Genomic DNA, 18,029 nt, shown 5'->3' on the forward strand with positions numbered 1-18,029 from the left:
ACTCCCCATTCCTCCCAGGGCCACAGTCTCCATCCCACCCCAGGAGTCACCACCAGAGCTCCTGGGGGAGACTGAAGGCAGGATGGGCCACGGGGACTCACCTGGAGCTGCATCACTACATAGTTAAACTTCTCGTTGCGGCCACAGCCAATGAACCTGCACACGTGGTCTTTCCCTGAGGGATACAGACAGGGGTCTCCCAGCTCCTACTCCTTCTTCCTCACTCCCAGCCCTAAGGTGGGCTTCCCGTGCACTCTTGATTCCTGGTTCCCCCAGCCCTGGCCCCACAGCCACTTCTCCCACCTCCCCCTGCCCTTAGGCCCATCATCACTCTTGGACTCTGTTCCCATATCCCCTGGCCCATCACCTCTCAGCCCCTGGCTCCATCACCTCTTCCCTCCCATCTGGCCCTGGACCCGCACCTTGCAGCTTCTTGAGCACAGCCACCTCCATCTTGAGGACCTGCTTGGGCTGCTGGGCCGACTCCACCTTCAGGGCCACGTTCTCCCTGGTCAGCAGGTCCATGGCCTCGTAGATCTCACCAAAGCCCCCGCCCCCGATCTTTTTGAGCTACAGAGACGGGTGAAAGGGGAACAGGGGACACAGGGATCAGGCTGAACAGCTCCGCACCCCACCCATTACTGGGTCACATCCTTCCGGGATGGGGGCAGGGGCCGTCCTTGAAGGGGAGGACCCCATGGCTCCCTTCTTCACCCCACCCACCCGTGCTCCCACCTCCTCTCCTAGTGCTGGAGACAGGAGCTCAGTCCATGGGTGTACAACTACTCACAGACACAGACACAGACACACACACACACGCACACACACACGCATGGGGCTAGATGTCAGAGTGGGCAGTGAGAAAGTTATGAGACCTGAGACTCCACAGAGACAAGGAGACAAGCCGATGCAGGATTCTGAAGAGATAATGGGCCGTCGTGAGCCTTTTAAGGACAATAAATATCACTCTCCCCCCATCCCCCACCTAGACGGAGCAGCCTCCATCCAGAAGCAAAACTAATTTCCAGAACCTTGCAGCTTCAGGTGGGTCGCTCCCCCAGGGAGGCCAGCCCTTCCTGGGGTTGGCAGTCTCCTGAAAGATGACACCAGGGGCAGAGAGCACTTAGAGGGGAGTGTTCGGGGGAGGGGACTCAGCAAAGGGTGTTCTCTGCCCAGGCCCCCTGCTGAAGCTCACATCACTCCCGAGGCCCCAGGTCAGATGCCCAAAACCAGGGTGAGCCTCCTGTCCCGGGGAACATGGTGGGGATGGAGGTTTGAAGAGAATCTGTGTGTTCCCAGGGAGCATTGCAGTGGAGCTCTGATGTTCTGGGCCCCCCCTCCCCCAGCATCCCTGGGCAGGCAGTGAGAAAAGGCAGAGGGGAGAACTGTGATAGAGGAAGAATTGGCCAGGGGAGATGAGCAAAGCTGAGTTATGGGGCGGGATTAAGTCAGGGGCCCAGGGGTCTTGGAGAGTGAGGGTGCTGCTGGCAATGATGGGGGGACAGGGGAGAAGGTGCTGAGTTCTAAGTTAGGACTCATTTGGTTTAGGAAAGATGTACACCTCTTTCCGCCATCTTTCCGTGTCGTCGTAATGTTGCGCACAAAGGTCCTGGCTGATGCTCTCAAGAGCATCAACAAAAGTGAGGCAAATGCCAGGTTCTTATTAGGCTGTGCTCCAAAGTCACCGTCCAGTTTCTAAGTGGGATGCTGAAGCATGGTTACATTGGCGAGTTTGAAATCACTGATGCTCACAGAGCTGGGAAAATTATTGTGAACCTCACAGGCAGGCTAAACAAGTGTAGAGTGATCAGCCCCAGATTTGATGTGCAGCTCAAAGATCTAGAAAAATGGCAGAATAATCTGCTTCCGTCCCGTCAGTGTGGTTTCATTGTACTGATAACCTCAGCTGGCATCATGAACCGTGAGGAAGCAAGATGAAAAAACACAGGAGGGAAAATCCGGGGATTCTTTTTCTAGGGATGTAACACATCTGTGCAAAGAAAATGCCTCAATAGAAAAAAAAAGAAAAAAAGCTATACGGTTCAATTCTCACCTCCCCAGGGAGCCCCCTGACCCATGGGCGGCCTGCCCTCTTCCAGAGTCCTCACTTGTGTCCTGTTGGCTTGTAACGTGCCAGCCGCAGCTGGGCTTGCTCATGATTGGGTGGAGGCTGCTCTGAGCATCTGTAAACTCCTGACTCTAAGCCTCCTGCATCTGAGCCCTCCCCTTGGCATTTATTCAGCACCCGGATGCCCAATAAATGTTTAATGGTGGTTGAAACATGGGAATGGTGAGAGAAAGGGGGCAGGGCAGAGCTGAGGACTGGGAGTTCCCAGCAGGTTACAGTTGTAAACACTCTAGAAAAGGAGAGAAGGATGAAGGGAAGATTTAGAAGACAAGTGGAAGGCTGGTTGGGTTCTCGTGCCCAGGAAAGAGGAGGGAGGAAGAGCAGTGAGAAACCAGGGTCCCTCTCTACTTGAGATGAAAGTTAAGGTCAGACTTCTAGAAGAATTTCAGAACAGGAGGAGACAGATGCAGACTCAAGGGAAGCAATGGCATGTCTTCCTCTGGGAACATGAAACTCAGGGGAGATTCTAGTATCTTCTAGATTCCTTTACGGTTTTCTTTGTGGGAACATGGAGGAAACACCTCGTTTTCTGTGCTCCAGACTCACAGACATCATCTCAGCTCATCCCCAGAGGCTCCCAGCAACACAGGTAAGGAAGGTCACAGGAGTTGTCATTTTGCACAAAAGGAAAACTAAGGCACAGAGAGTTAAGTACCTTGCCCCAGTTCACACTGCTACTAAGTTGCAAAGCCGGGTTTCACTTAAACCCAGGGAATCTGATGCAGAACCCACAGTCTTAACTGAAATAATGTAGGAACCATTGACTATACTGTGATTAACAGTGTGAGTGCTGAGATTCAAGGCCAGATCCGCCAGGCTCCAAAATCCTTGCTGAAGATGGTAAGGAGGGCTCGGGGCACCCAAGACATTTCTGACACCTACTCTCCAATTTCCCAGGATGCCAAAGGGTATTTCTCTACCACCTCCACTTCCAAACAGAGTCTATTTCTCTTTCCTTAGTTCCTTCCTCACCCCCCACCCACCCATTACAGAACCTCTGGGGGCAGGGGAGTACAGCAGGCACCCTAATAATACTTTTAGGAGGCCATGAAAATGTTTTCATTTCTTTTACAATCAGAAGGGGAAAATGAACTTTTAGATCAAAAAACTTTTATTATATAGTATTAATTTATTCCTCATTATAGCAATGCAGTCATACAATTGCAATCTTTTGTACTTTATTATGTTGGAAGGGGCCAGTAAGGGCAAAAGTGCCCAAGGCCCACGAAAGTCACAAAACAGCTTTGTCCACAGCCCAGTGACAGGAATGTTCTCTCAACCTCCCTGCACCAGACCCTATTCCTCCCCTCCTAAATTTTTTCTGGACCCTCTCCCCTGCCGAAGGACCTCAAGAAACACAACACAATAGGACTAGCATTCACTTAGGAAAAAGGAAACCAGGTTTCTTGGCCCAGCTCTGGGTGAACTGGGGTGAGTTTCCGCTTTTCCCTTTCTGTAAAATGAGAGTTGGACTAGAATATATGTCACAACTCTCCCTCGGCTCTCTGATCCTGATTCTCAGATGGGCTAATTCTTAGGAAGCAACATAGTTCAGTGACTGTTGCCCCAGCAGTCAGACAAACCTGGTTCCACCGACTAGTCATGGGAACTTGGCAAGTTAGCTAATCTCTGTGCCTCAGTTTCCACAACTGTGAAACGGGGATAATAACAGTATCTACTCCATAGGTTGTTGAGATAATGCATGTAAGGCATTTTGCATAGCACCCGGCCACAGTAAGTGCTCAAAATAAATGCTAAGTTTTTATTGTTATTATAGTTTGACATTCTGATTCTAAGGGGCACCCCTCAAGAAGAAAAAAATGCTATTATTTTTAAATACTCCACCAAGTGCCATGGACCCTCATTTTCTCCTGGCACAGCCCATCTGGGCAGTTTTCTTGGTTCCTGAGCTGTGCCTCACTCTCTGTCTGTCCCTCGTGGAGACTGGCTGAGGGGAGACATCTGGCACCCCACCCTCTCTATTTCTCCAGGGTCCAGGGAGGGAGGGGAAAGCGAGGTCGCCTAGCAAAAACTGAGGGCTTGCCCCTTTCCCCTCCACCCCTGCCACTTCTCTCCCCACTCATCTCTCACCCCCTCCCTCAAAAACACAGGAAATTTCTAACCCAATTTCAGTATGTGCTGGAATACCCTCTTTTTCTCACCTCTTCAATGCAAAGGTCCTCCTGCCTCCAATCTGCCAGAAACTACGCCCTGAACAGGACCCGGAGGGGGTGAGGGTGGGGTCTTGGAGGAACACTCCTCACTTTGCCAGACCCTCATGCCTTTGATTACTGCCCTGGCTCCTCCTCTCCCAGTTTCTGTCCCCTTCCTCTCCCCCTCAGGAAGTCCCCCTCTGGGACATAGACAGCCCTTTCCCTCAGCTCTCTGGCTCCTCCAGCTCCCTCCCTCACCTCCTCCAGTCCCAGAGACATCTCTGACAACGCTGCCACCTTTGCCCCTCTCCCTGGCCACTAGGAGACCTGCCCACTGGGTAGTTATTGCCATGGAGACCTGCCCGCAGCCAGGCCCCACTCTCCTCTCAACCCCGCACCTCTGGTGAGCTGAGCACCCACCCTATGCAGACCCACAAGCTCACATAGTCACCCCAAATTCTGCCCCACATCATCCTGCCCCCATAAAAACAGGAGATCAGAGTGCCCTCAAGCATCGGAAAGAAAGGGGGGGACGGTGGGACAGGGATTGATTTACCATAGGTTCCGCTCAACATACACTACACTGCCTTTGCCTCGACCCTCATGTGTCGCCCTCCCATCCGAGAGGCAAAGCCCTGAAGAGGCTCGGACTACAACTCCCAGCAGACCGAGCAGCCCGAAGTCCTGGGCTGGAGGAGCAAGGCACTCTGGGAGATGGAGTCTCGGCATGTTGCACCTGCCGCAGGAAGCAGTGAAGGGAGGAGGGTGGATAGAGAAGATGGAGTGCGGATGCGGTGGGAGCCGCCTTCAGGGCCTCTTTCCCCGAACCCAAGCTTTTCTGTCCTCTGCGGAAGAGGAGGGGCTCACTCATTGCCCTTCTCCAAGGTCCAGCAGAGAAACGGCCCCCTCCCCCACCCCCGCCCTCCTCCCCTCAATGAGCTCTGCAGCTCCTGCTCCGACATCCAACCAGGAGTTGTTGCAGGCTGGGCCCGACCAACGTGACCTAGCGGGGAAAAGGGGTGAGAGACGGCGGGGTTGGAGAGAGGGCACTGGGAGAAAGCGATTGTCCACAAGTGTAGGCAAAATAATGACCTGCAAGCCATATGCAAATGAGCTTAGGGGCACCTCCCTCTTAGGGTAGGGGCTCCAAGGGCACCTGTTTTAACAGGCCTCCAGATCCTCTCCTCCCATCCTTCCCCACCCCTCCCTCCGCCCTGCTGGGTCACTCACTCACCACCTTCCAGCGATCCTTGACCACGTAGTTGGCCGGCAGGATGTCGGCCTGCTCCCCTCCCCCACTCATGTTGGTTTCGTCCTTAAGAGCGGCCGCTAGGCACTGCATCCGCCAGCCGGAGGGAGGGGTGTCCGCAGGGCCTGCCCTGAGGGGGCCATCTACCTGGGGGAGTGGGGAGGGACTGTGAGGGGGGCAGGCTAGGACCCGGGACCCACTTGCAGATATGGAGGAGGGGAGTTCCATTCTCCTGGCAGGCATCCTTCCCTGGCCCACTGGGTGGATGCTCCAGGGGTCAGTGGGAGAAGCATTGTGTAAAAACCAAGTGGAGGTCAGAGGAGAAGACAGAAATGCCATTCACAGGAAGGGAGATACAAATTACAAACTGGAGATGTGAAAACCAGCGACGGGCACGCACATGTGATAGAAAAAGGAGAGGAAAATGATGTGTGAACAGGCTGTGGGGAAAGGGTTTCCCAAAGAGACATATGCTAACTAATGTGGGGAAGACTTGCTGACCGAGGGGCGCACCAGACTGGAATCAGTGCTTAGGCAGGGGAGACCTGAGCCGAGAAGGGCCAGTCTGGGGATTCGATCTGTGGCCCCCAAACCCACACATTTCCCGTGCCACACCGTTCCCAAGGAACTGTGTATCCGAGGCTTATTGAAAGGGGAGACCTGCTGAACCAAAGGGTGACCTAGGGAAGACACACACCAGAGTGAGAGAGACCTCCAATCAACCATGGGAGATGTGATTATCTGAAAGTGAGGAGCTACCCAACAGCCCCTTGAGGATGGTGCTGAGTGAGGAGGCTGCAACCGTACTCAGAGCTGAGCCCAAACCACTGACACGGCCACGGGGGTGAGAAGCAAGGATGTGAGTGATGGGGTGAACATAAGGCGATGGATTAAAGACATGGATTTTAGAGGTATGGCAGCCCTGTGGCCACTCAGAGGGAGAGAGGCAGGCTGAACTGCGGGGCGGGGGGGGGTGGTGAGGACAGCGGGGAAGTGGAAGCGGCCTAAGAGAAGGCAGATGTGCCAGGGGGCAGTGGGTCTGAATGGCCAGTGGGTGAGAGAGCCTCTGCTCACACTTTTCTGTGTCTGCTAAGGAAGAAACACAGCTCTTGTCGCGTTCGGATAGGTAGAAGTTGGATATCGGGGAGTGTCCCAAGTGTGAGGGCTGGGAAAGCCAGCCAGTCTTACCCAGGGAAATGTCAGTGTGCACATGTGTGTGTCTGTGCGTGTACCCTCTGTGAGTGTGTATGTCTTTGTGTGTCTTTTTGTGTGTGTCTATCTATGTGTCTGTGTCTTTGTGTCTGTACATCTGTGTCCACGTGTGCTTATGTGTGGTTTTGTGTCTGTTGGTGTGTGATGTGCCTGTGTGTGGGCAGGGGCCAGAAGAGATGGCTCTTTGAGATCTCTGCCACCCTGGTACAGGAATGGATCTTTTCCTCTCTCCTATCCCCCTACACTTTTTATAAGTACACAGCTCTGGCCTCCCAGTGACCCTGGACAGTCACAGATGGAAGGAAGCTCCTCAGGCTGGGTATGGTGGGGGAAGCTGCGGGGGGGTGGTGGTGGTGAGGACAGCGGGGAAGTGGAAGCGGCCTAAGAGAAGGCAGATGTGCCAGGGGGCAGTGGGTCTGAATGGCCAGTGGGTGAGAGAGCCTCTGCTCACACTTTTCTGTGTCTGCTAAGGAAGAAACACAGCTCTTGTCGCGTTCGGATAGGTAGAAGTTGGATATCGGGGAGTGTCCCAAGTGTGAGGGCTGGGAAAGCCAGCCAGTCTTACCCAGGGAAATGTCAGTGTGCACATGTGTGTGTCTGTGCGTGTACCCTCTGTGAGTGTGTATGTCTTTGTGTGTCTTTTTGTGTGTGTCTATCTATGTGTCTGTGTCTTTGTGTCTGTACATCTGTGTCCACGTGTGCTTATGTGTGGTTTTGTGTCTGTTGGTGTGTGATGTGCCTGTGTGTGGGCAGGGGCCAGAAGAGATGGCTCTTTGAGATCTCTGCCACCCTGGTACAGGAATGGATCTTTTCCTCTCTCCTATCCCCCTACACTTTTTATAAGTACACAGCTCTGGCCTCCCAGTGACCCTGGACAGTCACAGATGGAAGGAAGCTCCTCAGGCTGGGTATGGTGGGGGAGGTGGAGAGGAGGAAAGTGCCTAAGATAGCAATGGATGGGGTGGGAACTCCATGAGCCTGTCTTTACTTGGGATGGACTCATTCCCCAGTGCTCCTGTGTCTGAGCATCCTGGTGCAGGGGCAGCGTGGGATAGCGAAGGCGTGGAAACAACCTTCCACAGGTCATGGTGTGCCGTGAGGGATCTTCAGGGAGAGGGACACTGCCACTCTTATTCTGCCAAATGACTCAGCTGACTGTTTCCTCCAATCCACACAACTTCAGAGTATCAGGACTGTGAGGATATTAAATAGGCCTCTGCCTTCCTTCTGCCAAGTGGCAAATGGGGCATCAGGAATTCCGAGGGCAGTGAGAGCAATGGCAGGATGAAGGGAGAGGGAGGGATGGGGGGTTCTGGAATAAAGGTGGAGAGACAGGTTGAGGACAAGATTGAAGGAGCAATTGAACCAGTAGGGAGGGAGCCTTAAGGAGTTAAACAGGGTGACCTCTGGTGGGCCTTCCAGTCCTGTGATGGTGGATTCTATAGATAGATGAGGAAGATGTGAGTCCTGCTCCCACTCTATAGATGGGCAAGCATAGAGGAACAGGTGAGGTGGGAAAAGGGGGAGTGTAGGCAAGAGGGTAAATGAGGGTTCCCTGCCTCTCCCTGCCCAGCATCCTTCCCACTCTCTGCCTCAGAGGACTGAACTCAGCCCAGGCTAGCGTTGGATGACACAGACACAAGGAACCTGGCTGCCCCATGACCACCCCCTCAGGACCCTTTAGTGTGTGGAGGGATGGGTGTGTGGAGAGAGAGGGTTTGTGGAGGAGGTTTTATATCTGTCAGCAAGTGTGTATGTATGAGAGTGTGGGACCGATGATGTGTGTGTGTGCGTGCAGGTGTGTGTGTTGGGGGTGTATATCTAGGTGGTTGCGAGCTCATCATGGCATGTGCATGTAAGTGTTGGTGTGCACCTATGCAAGGTGTAAGCCAGGTGTGTGTGGGAATCCGGGAGCCCAGGTAAGGAGCGGTGAGGGAGATCAGTGAGGGGTAATGGGAACAGGTGAAGAGAGGTGTGGAAGGGGGCACAGGGAATACAAGGGACAAGGGTGACAGGATCAGAGGAGGGGGTTGCATAAGACAGAGACAGGTGAGGGATAATCATGACAGGTGAAGAGGGGACAGGACCATGAGAGGGGCTTCTGGGCACAGTTGAAGGGATGAGGAAGTAGGCAAGGAGGCTGGTGGGAGGACAGGGAGAGAGGTTATGGAGACAGCAGGGAACGACTGTCAGGGATGCCAGGAGAGTGAAGCCATAGGGACGGGGACAGAGGTGAGAAGCGAGGAGCAAAACCCCTGGAGGACAGGCTGGGAGGGTGGGTGTGCTGGGGGGCAGGGCGCCGATCCAGGCCTCGGGATGCGGCCCAGGCTGTGTAGGCCAGCGTCCCACCTCGGGCGGAGACGGAGACGGCACAGGGAGGGGGAACTGGAGAAGGCTGCGCTGGGAGGTGAGCCAGGCCGGAGGCCCGATGGGTTCACAGAAGGAGACCCCTCCCCGACCCCTGCCCGGCCGGCCGGCCCCGCCCCGCCTCGCCTCGGCTCGCCTCGCCTCACCTGCTCTGAGCCCGCTGCGGCTGCGGCTGCGGCTGCGGCGGCGGAGGCAGCGGCTCCGGGCGGCGCATCCCCCGGGGCCGGGGCGGAGAAGGGGCGGGGGCGGGGGCGGCTCAGTGCGGTGATGGGCGGCCCGCTCCCTCCGGCGGCGGTGGCGGCGGCCTCCCGACCAGGACCATCCCGGCCCGGCCCGGCCCGGATCCTTCTCGGGCGACGGCGGCGGCGGCGGCAGCGGCAGAGCGGGGAGCTGCCCACAATGCACTGCGCCGCCAGCATCAGCACCAGCCCTGACATCACCTCCTCACCGCCCCGGCTCTTACATCACCGCCCTTGCTCTGACATCACAGTCTACTCTGCTCCTTTCTCCACTCCTGCGGCCCTAGGACTCTCTCTCGTATGGACCTGTTTCTGCTCATAGATTCTCTTCACTGGTCTCTGCCATTCGCTTGACCCCCATCCCCCAGCAGGGCCCTGTCACTCTTTACCTGTCCCCACAAACCTCACCTGTCTCCATCCTGCTTTATCTTCTCCACTCCCAGCATGTCTGTATTACTCCTCACCTGTTCCCATCAGCCTCAACTGATTTGCCCACATAATCATCCATACTTTCATATTACTTTCCTCTAAATTCATTTCCCCTCACCTGTACCCATCCTCTCATAAGCCCCCCCCATTTCTTCTAACACCATCCCTCCCCTGTAACTCTCACCTCGCCGTATATATATATATATATATATATACACACCTTACTTCCTGGCTCAACCTGGCCCTTTCTTTCTTTGGTCCTTTCTCCCATCTGTTGACAAACTCTTGTTTATCTTAGCAAATTAGATGCACACTCTTTACTGTGACATGAAACATTCTTCCCAATATGGGCCCAGAGAGGCTATTACTACCCTTCTGACAGATTGGATTACTCAACATTCCCTGAGCATACTTTTGCAGTTTGTCTCTCTCAGGTCCCTTCCTTCCATCCTTCGTGTCTTCAACAAATGCACACTGAGTAACTTCAACAACCACAACGACAACAACAATAATAATAGCAGTAAAGATGTACTCCTGCCAGACACTGTTCTGACCTTTCACATATTAACTCATTTGACCCTCATAACAACCCTTTGAGGTAGCGTATTAGTGTTATACCCATTGTATAGATGAGGAAACTGAGATGCAGAGAGGCTGAATAATTTGCCTTAAGTTACGTACACAGCTAACAAGTGGCAGAGCTGGGATTCAAACCCTGGCCCCAGGGTGCATGCTTCTAACCTCTATGCTGGCAAGAAGGATCATTGAATCTGCAAAAGTAGCCAGAAGAGACTTCTTGGAAGAGGTGCACTCGACTGTAATTTGAAGGATTAGTAGGAGTTTTTCAACAGATGAGTGGGGCCAGGGCAGAGGGTGGGACAGACTTCCAGGCTGAGAAGACAGTGTGTGGTGAGCTGGGGGTGACCTTGTGCAAGATCATGAATGATGGGCCTTGTGTGCTGTGCTAAGGAGATTAGATTCTCTCCATTTAGTTTTTGGAAGCATAGTGGACAATGTGGTGAGCCATCCAGATCCTCCTTCAGAATCCAGGGACTCATTTCCCTGGCTGCCTGGGGTGCTGAAGACTGGTTCTCTCTCAGCTCACTCTCTGTCTGGAATTGCCCTTGACCAAGGGAGCTGCCATGCCCAAGATCATGTGCCCTTCCTGGGGCATCCCATAGCCAATCGATGATAGACCCGTGAGTACAAAGGCCTGGCACCATCACCCCAACTCAAGGCCGCTCTGAAGGAACATCCCATTTGCGAACCCCCGATAGGGTGAGCCAAGGTTTCTGTTGAGTCTGCGTCAAAACTCAGCATCTACTCTGCCCAGTGCTTCTTCCTTCAGTCCTCCCCAGATATTGATCCTCAGAGCACATCCCAATAAGCCTACTGCATGAGCATCTCTGTCGCAGAGTCAATGTACAGAGGACTCAGACTTTTAGACAGGAAATCACTGAAGAACTTTGAGCAGAGATAAGACAGTCTGATCTGAGTATTAGGTTAGACTTCTAGGTTGACTTTTTTCGTTTTCAGTATTTTAGAAATGTTGCTGTACTGTCTTCTAGCTTGCATTGCTTCTGATGAAAAATCTGCAGTTATCCTTATCTTTGCTTTCTCTGTATGTCATGTTTTCTACTCCTCTGGCTACTTTTACGATTTTCTCTTTATCACTGTTTTTAAGCTATTTGATTATTATGTGCCTTGGTGTAGTTGTATGCATGTTTCTTTTTTTTTTTAGTTAAAAAAATATTTATTTATTTATTTGGCTGCGTCTGGTCTTAGTTGTAGCACATGGGATCTTTTGTTGCAGCGCTCGGGCTTTGTTGCCGTGCACGAGCTTCTCTCTAGTTGTGACATGCGGGCTTAGTTGCCTCTAGTTGTGGCATGGCATGTGGGATCTTAGTTCCCCAACCAGGGATCGAACCCAAGTCCCCTGCATTGGAAGGTGGATTCTTAACCACTGGCCCACCAGGGAAGTCCCTGTATGCATGTTTCTTGTGCTTGGGGTTTGTTGAGCATCTTGTATCTGCGGATTTATAGTTTTCATCAAGTTCAGAAAACTTTTGGCCACGTTTTACTCACATATTTTCTCTGCTCTTCTCTTTCCTTCAGGGACTCCAAATACTCTGTCTACTAGGCTGCTTGAAGTTGTCCTGCAGCTCACTGAGCTTTGTTCATTTTTTTCCCAGTCTTTTCTCTCACCGTGTTTCATTTTGGATAGTTTCTACTGCTATTTATTCAAGTTTATTCATCTTTGCTTTTGCAGCATGTAATCTGGTATGAATCCCATTCAATGTATTTTTTTTTACTGTAGTTTACATTTCTAGAAGTTTGACCTGGGTCTTTTAAAAATCTTCCATTTTTAATTTTCCTTCTAACTTCTTAAACACATGGAATAGTAATAACTCTTTTTAATGAACTGTCTACTAATTTTATTATCGGAACCATTTCTGAAACCATTTCAGTTGGTTTATCTTTGCACTGTAGGTCATACATTTCTGCTCCTTTCCATACTGTAATTTTTTAAATTGGATGCCAAATATTGTTAATTTTACCTTGTGGTGTCCTGGATATTTTTGTGCTTCAGTAAATACTCTTGAGCTTTGTTCTGGGAGGCAATTAATTTACTTAGAAACAGTTTGATCCTTTCAAGGCTTACTTTTTAAGTCTTCGTTAGGAGGGAACTGAGAAGCATCTAGTCTGGGCCTAATTTTCCCCACCACTGAGGCAAACCCTTTAGTATCATTTACCTAATGCCCCAAGAATTATGAGGTTTTACCCCTTCAGCTGGAGGGAAAGGCATGATTTCCATCTTGTGTGAGCTCCAAAGATTGTTCTCTCTGTTCATTTCAGATGGTTCTTTTCCCACCTCAGACACTTTCCTCACACATATGTGCTGATCAGTCCTCAGCTGACTGTCCCAGGAACCCTCTGAAGATTCCAGAGCTCTCTCTCCTATCCTGTGCTCTGTGCTGCAAACTAGCTGCCTTGGCCTCCCCTTCCATCTCCTCAGCTCAAGGAGACAGCCAAGCTCAGCCTGGATCCCTCCTGCCTGCAGCCTAGAAACCCTGCAGACAGTAGTCTCACCTGGCTTGTTTCGTCTTTCAGGAGTCACTGTCTTAGGCCGCCTGATGGCCAATGTTGAAACGTCATTGTTTCATGTATCCTCCCAGTTTTTTTTTTTGTTAAACATGGGAAGGTATACAGCAAAGGAAACCATCAACAAGATGAAAAGGCAGCCTACGAAGTGGGAGAAAATATTACAAATCATATATCTGATGAGCAGCTAATATCTAAAAAATATAAAGAATTCATACAACTCGAAAAAATCTGATTTGAAAATGGGTAGAGGATCTGAATAGACATTTTTCCAAAGAAGACGTACAAATGACCAACAGATACGTGAGAAGGTATGCTTAACATCATTAATCATCAGGAAAATGTAAATCAAAACCACAATGAGGACTCCCCTGGTGGTGCACTGGTTAAGAATCCACCTGCCAATGCAGGGGACACGGGTTCGAGCCCTAGTCCAGGAAGATCCCACGTGCCGAGGGGCAACTAAGCCCGGGCACCGCAACTACTGAGCCTGCGCTCTAGAGCCCAAGACCCACAACTACTGAAGCCAGCGCACCTAGAGCCCGTGCTCCACAACAAGAGAAACCACCTCAATGAGAAGCCTGCGCACTGAAATGAAGAGTAGCCCCCGCTCGCCACAACTAGAGAAAGCTCGTGCGCAGCAATGAAGACCCAACGCAGCCAAAAATTAATTAATTAATTAATTAATTTTAAAAAAACACGATGAGATACCACCTCACACTTGTCAGGATGGGTATTATCAAAAAGACAAGAGGGAGTGCCCTGGTGGTCCAGTGGCTAGGACTCTGCACTTTCATTGCCGTGGACCCAGGTGCAATCCCTGGACAGGGAACTAAGATCCAGCAGGCCGCACGGTGTGGCCAAAAAATAAATAAATAAATAAATAAATAAATAAATAAATGACAAATAACAAGTGTTGGTGAGAATGTGGAGAAAATGGAACACTTGTGCCCTTTCAGTGGAGATGTGTGTATATATATATGCAATGGGATATTATTCAGCCATAAAAAAAGGAAATCCAGCCAGTCACAACAACATGGATGGACCCTGAGGGCATTAAGCTAAGTGAAATAAGTCAGACAGAAAAACACAGGTACTGTATCATATCACTTATATGTGAAATCTGAAGAAAAATGACCTCATAGATACAGAGAACAGACTGATAGTTGCCAGAAGTGGAGTGTGGGGGTAGGTGAGATAGGTTGATGTGGTCAAAAAGTACAGACTTCCAGTAATAAGATAATAAAACCCTGGGGATGGTGACTGTAGTTAACAATAGTGTATTGTATATTTGAAAGTTGCTAAGAGAGTAGATCTTAAAGTTCTCAACACAAGAAAACAATCTGTGACTATGTGTGGTGATGGATGTTAACTAAACTTATTGTGGTGATCATTTTAAAATACATACGTGTATCATATTATTATATTGTACACCTAAAACTAATATAATGTTATATGTCAATTATATCTCAACTTTAAAAAATCCACATAGGAGAAAGCATGACAAACAAACAAAAAGAAGCGAGGAAAAAGCATAGTAAATATAAAGGATGAAACAGGATAATAGGAAAAACTTCCAAACATATAAGTAATCACAATAAATATAAATTGACGAAGTTCACTGATTAATAGAACATCAGCTTTTTAAAAATGCAGATATAAGCTGCTTACTAAAGACACACTTGGAATACAGAAAGGTTGAAACAAAAGGTGTAAAAATACATGAGTCCAAAAGAATTTATTAGGAAAAAATGTGGGTCACTTCATAAGGACAAAATGCATACCACCAAGAACATATAACAATTCTGAACTTGTACTCACCTACTAGTCTCGGAATACAAAGTAAAAATAGTTAAAATTACAAGAAAAAAATTTAAAATCCACTGTCAAAGGGAGATTTTAACAAAATTACCTCAGTAATTGATAAATCAAATAAGCAAAAAAAAAATTGTAAGGATATAGAAGATTTGAAAATAAAACTATAACTAACAAGCATGATCTAAGGTATATGTGTATATAGACTATCATATATATAAATAATATATTATCTACTATATTATATATTTTAGGTATTACGTTATTTTTATACATAGATATCAATACTATATACATACATATCTATTATATACACAATAGTGTAATATATGTATATTTATAATATTTATAATATAATATATATGGATCTGAAATAGATATAACAAAATTTTAAGATTTGATGAAACTGGGTAGTGGATACAAGGATATTTGATATACTATTCTTCATTCTTTTCTCATACTTGCTAAATTTTCTAATAAATTTTAAAATTCATAATTATTCACAAGAAAATACAAAACTGAGCACTAAGGCTGAGTCTCCTGTTTTGGCCTCTATAGATTCCCGACCCAGGAAAGACGAGGACTAGGACCCCAGATGTTCTCCACTTTCACAAAATTGTCCTCATAAATGACGTCACCAGCAAGAAAACAGCCTAGACGCTGGGATGCGGAGGAAATCAAACTAAGAATGTACCTGAGTAGGTGGGTATAGTATATATTAGGTATAGTATATATTAGGGCAGAAAATCTCAGCCCTGCTCTCTCTACAACATTCTGAGAAAGGAAAGTCACATTTGAAAAACAAAGAAACAAAATATAAGGGAGGGTAAATCTGCTCCCTGCTACTCCTTCTTGGCTGGAAGTGATATTTGATCTGGGTGTTAATGGCTGGGGTGCAAGGATAAACCGGAAGGGATACCCCCCATGCTTGATTTCTACTTTCTTTGAATCTCTCCACTCATCGCACATCCCTGCATGACATTGATTTGATTTCTACTCTTGAGCTAACTCTGGCCCTTCTCCAAGCCAAACAGAGTCTCAAGTCTCAGACTCCTCTTCACTCCTTTTTTTTTAGTTCTTTGAGTACCCACTGAGTGTCTCACACAAAACACATGCTTTAAAAATTGTATCCCCAAAGCTATAGATTAAAAGAGATTTAAAAGGCCTATAAAAAAATGAAGAAGGTTAAAGTATATGACGAGGGATGCACATTGGGTGATAAAACCATAAAGAAACATAAGGAAGTTTATTTTTGTCCTTACCATAAAAGTAAGGGCAGTGGTTACTTTTGGAGGGAATGAGGAGGCCGAGATTGGGATTGGGCACATGGAAACTTCTGAGTGGGAGAAGCTCTATTTCTTGACATGCATGAGTGGTGGTTATAAGAGTATTTTATTATACTTCATTTGCCTTAAGGTGGTTTTCTGCTGGTGAGTTTTATTTTAATATTAAGACATTTTTATTGGTATATCCAATGAATGAATGAATGAATGGGTCTGGGCATTGAGCATCCATGGTTGCTAACATCAAACAAGAGAGACATCCAGACATTCTGTGCCCTGTGATGGGAGCACACACCACCACCTGTGACGTAGTCTTGCCCCAGATTGAACCTGAATCTGGTCATGCCTCTAGATCCAACTCCAATTTATAGCACAAAGGAACACTTTAAATGGCACTACAGGTATATCATCAGTCAACTCCAGACTGTAAGAACCTCTGCAGGACAGATGAGGGGAGGAGAGAAGATATGCAAGGGGAACGTGTTGATTAAAATAGACTTAAGAGGCATGTCAGCCAATCACAATATGTGGACTTGATGTGGCTCCTGATTTTATTTTTATTATTTATTTATTTATTTTTAATATTTATTATCTGTGTTTCTGTGAGTCCGGAATCAAGGTGTGTCTCTCATAGGTTGTAATCCAGTTATTTATTTATTTATTTGGCTGCGTTGCGTCTTCATTGCTGCGCATGGGCTTTCTCTAGTTGCGGAGAGCGGGGGTTTCTTTTTGTTGTGGTGTGTGAGCCTCTAGTTGTGGTGGCTTTTCTTGTTGCAGAGCACAGGGTCTAGAAGCGTCGGCTTCAGTAGTTGTGGCTCGCAGGCTCTAGAGCGCAGGCTCAGTATGTGTGGTGCACGGGCTTAGTTGCTCCGCGACATGTGGGATCTTCCCGGACCAGGGCTCAAACCCGTGTCCCCTGCACTGGCAGGCAGATTCTTAACCACTGAGCCACCAGGGAGGTCCCATGGCTCCTGATTTTAAACAAATAAATTGTAAACAAACATTTATAACATAATTGGATATACCAATAAAAACAGACAATTCAAATTTGAACACTGATAAAATATTTGATGACAGTAAGAAAATCTTACTAAATTTTTCAGCTCTGGTAATAGTATTATCGTTATATTTTTTAAAGAAAAAAGAGTATCTTTTAGAGACACATTAAAATATTTACAGGGCTTTCCTGGTGGCGCAGTCGTCAAGAATCCGCCTGCCAGTGCAGGGGACACGGGTTCGAGCCCTGGCCCGGGAAGATCCCACATGCCGCGGAGCAACTAAGCCCGTGCGCCACACATACTGAGCCTGCACTCTAGAGCCCACGAGCTATAACTACCGAGCCTGTGTGCCAAAACTACTGAAGCCTGCGTGCCTACAGCCCGTGCTCCGAAACAAGAGAAGCCACCGCAATGAGAAGCCTGCACACTGCAAGGAAGAGTAGCTCCTGCTCGCCACAACCAGAGAAAAAAGCCCGCACGCAGCAACGAAGACCCAACGCAGCAAAAAAAAAAAAAAAAAAAAAAAAAAAATTTACAAATGGATTAATATGATCTTCAATTTGCTTTTTCTCACATAACTTCTTTTTGTTTGTTTGTTTTTTTGCGGTATGCAGGCCTCTCACTGTTGCGGCCTCTCCCGTTGTGGAGCACGGGCTCCGGACGAGCAGGCTCAGTGGCCATGGCTCACGGGCCCAGCCGCTCCGCGGCATGTGGGATCTTCCCGGACCGGGGCACGAACCCGTGTCCCCTGCATCGGCAGGCGGACTCTCAACCACTGCGCCACCAGGGAAGCCCTGGACATTTCACTTAAATACAATCATGCAATAGATAGTCTTCTGCTGCTCCCTTTACTGTTGTACAAGTTGGATACACTGACCAGCCCACCACCCTTGCTCCCCAAACCCATCACTTAGTGCCCTGTCCCTCCGACTCAGGCCTCTCTGCATTGAGCCAAGGATCTGAGCTGCCAGCCGTGGCTGGCTCTGCATCCTCACCCAACTCAACTGTGGACACAGAACCAATCGCAGGGCTTTATATCGCATTTAGACAAACA

At 48.8% G+C, this 18,029-nt stretch overlaps 1 protein-coding gene and 1 pseudogene across 1 annotated transcript in view; one reads left to right on the forward strand and one right to left on the reverse strand.

Annotated features, from left to right (window-relative positions):
• The window catches only part of TTBK1 (tau tubulin kinase 1), a 37,300-nt gene extending 31,677 nt beyond the window's left edge, over positions 1-5,623 (reverse strand). The window contains exons 1-3 of the mRNA XM_007107566.2: positions 5,516-5,623; positions 423-570; positions 102-175 (exon numbers count right to left, since the gene is read on the reverse strand). Coding sequence (XP_007107628.1) covers positions 102-175; positions 423-570; positions 5,516-5,623 — 330 coding nt within the window. The remainder of the gene's footprint in view (positions 1-101; positions 176-422; positions 571-5,515) is intronic.
• LOC129391843 (40S ribosomal protein S15a-like) lies at positions 1,592-1,977 on the forward strand (annotated as a pseudogene).
• Positions 5,624-18,029: the final 12,406 nt, after the last annotated feature.

This window comes from Physeter macrocephalus, unplaced genomic scaffold (assembly GCF_002837175.3).
Source record: "Physeter macrocephalus isolate SW-GA unplaced genomic scaffold, ASM283717v5 random_201, whole genome shotgun sequence".
Classification (NCBI taxonomy): Eukaryota; Metazoa; Chordata; class Mammalia; order Artiodactyla; family Physeteridae; genus Physeter; species Physeter macrocephalus.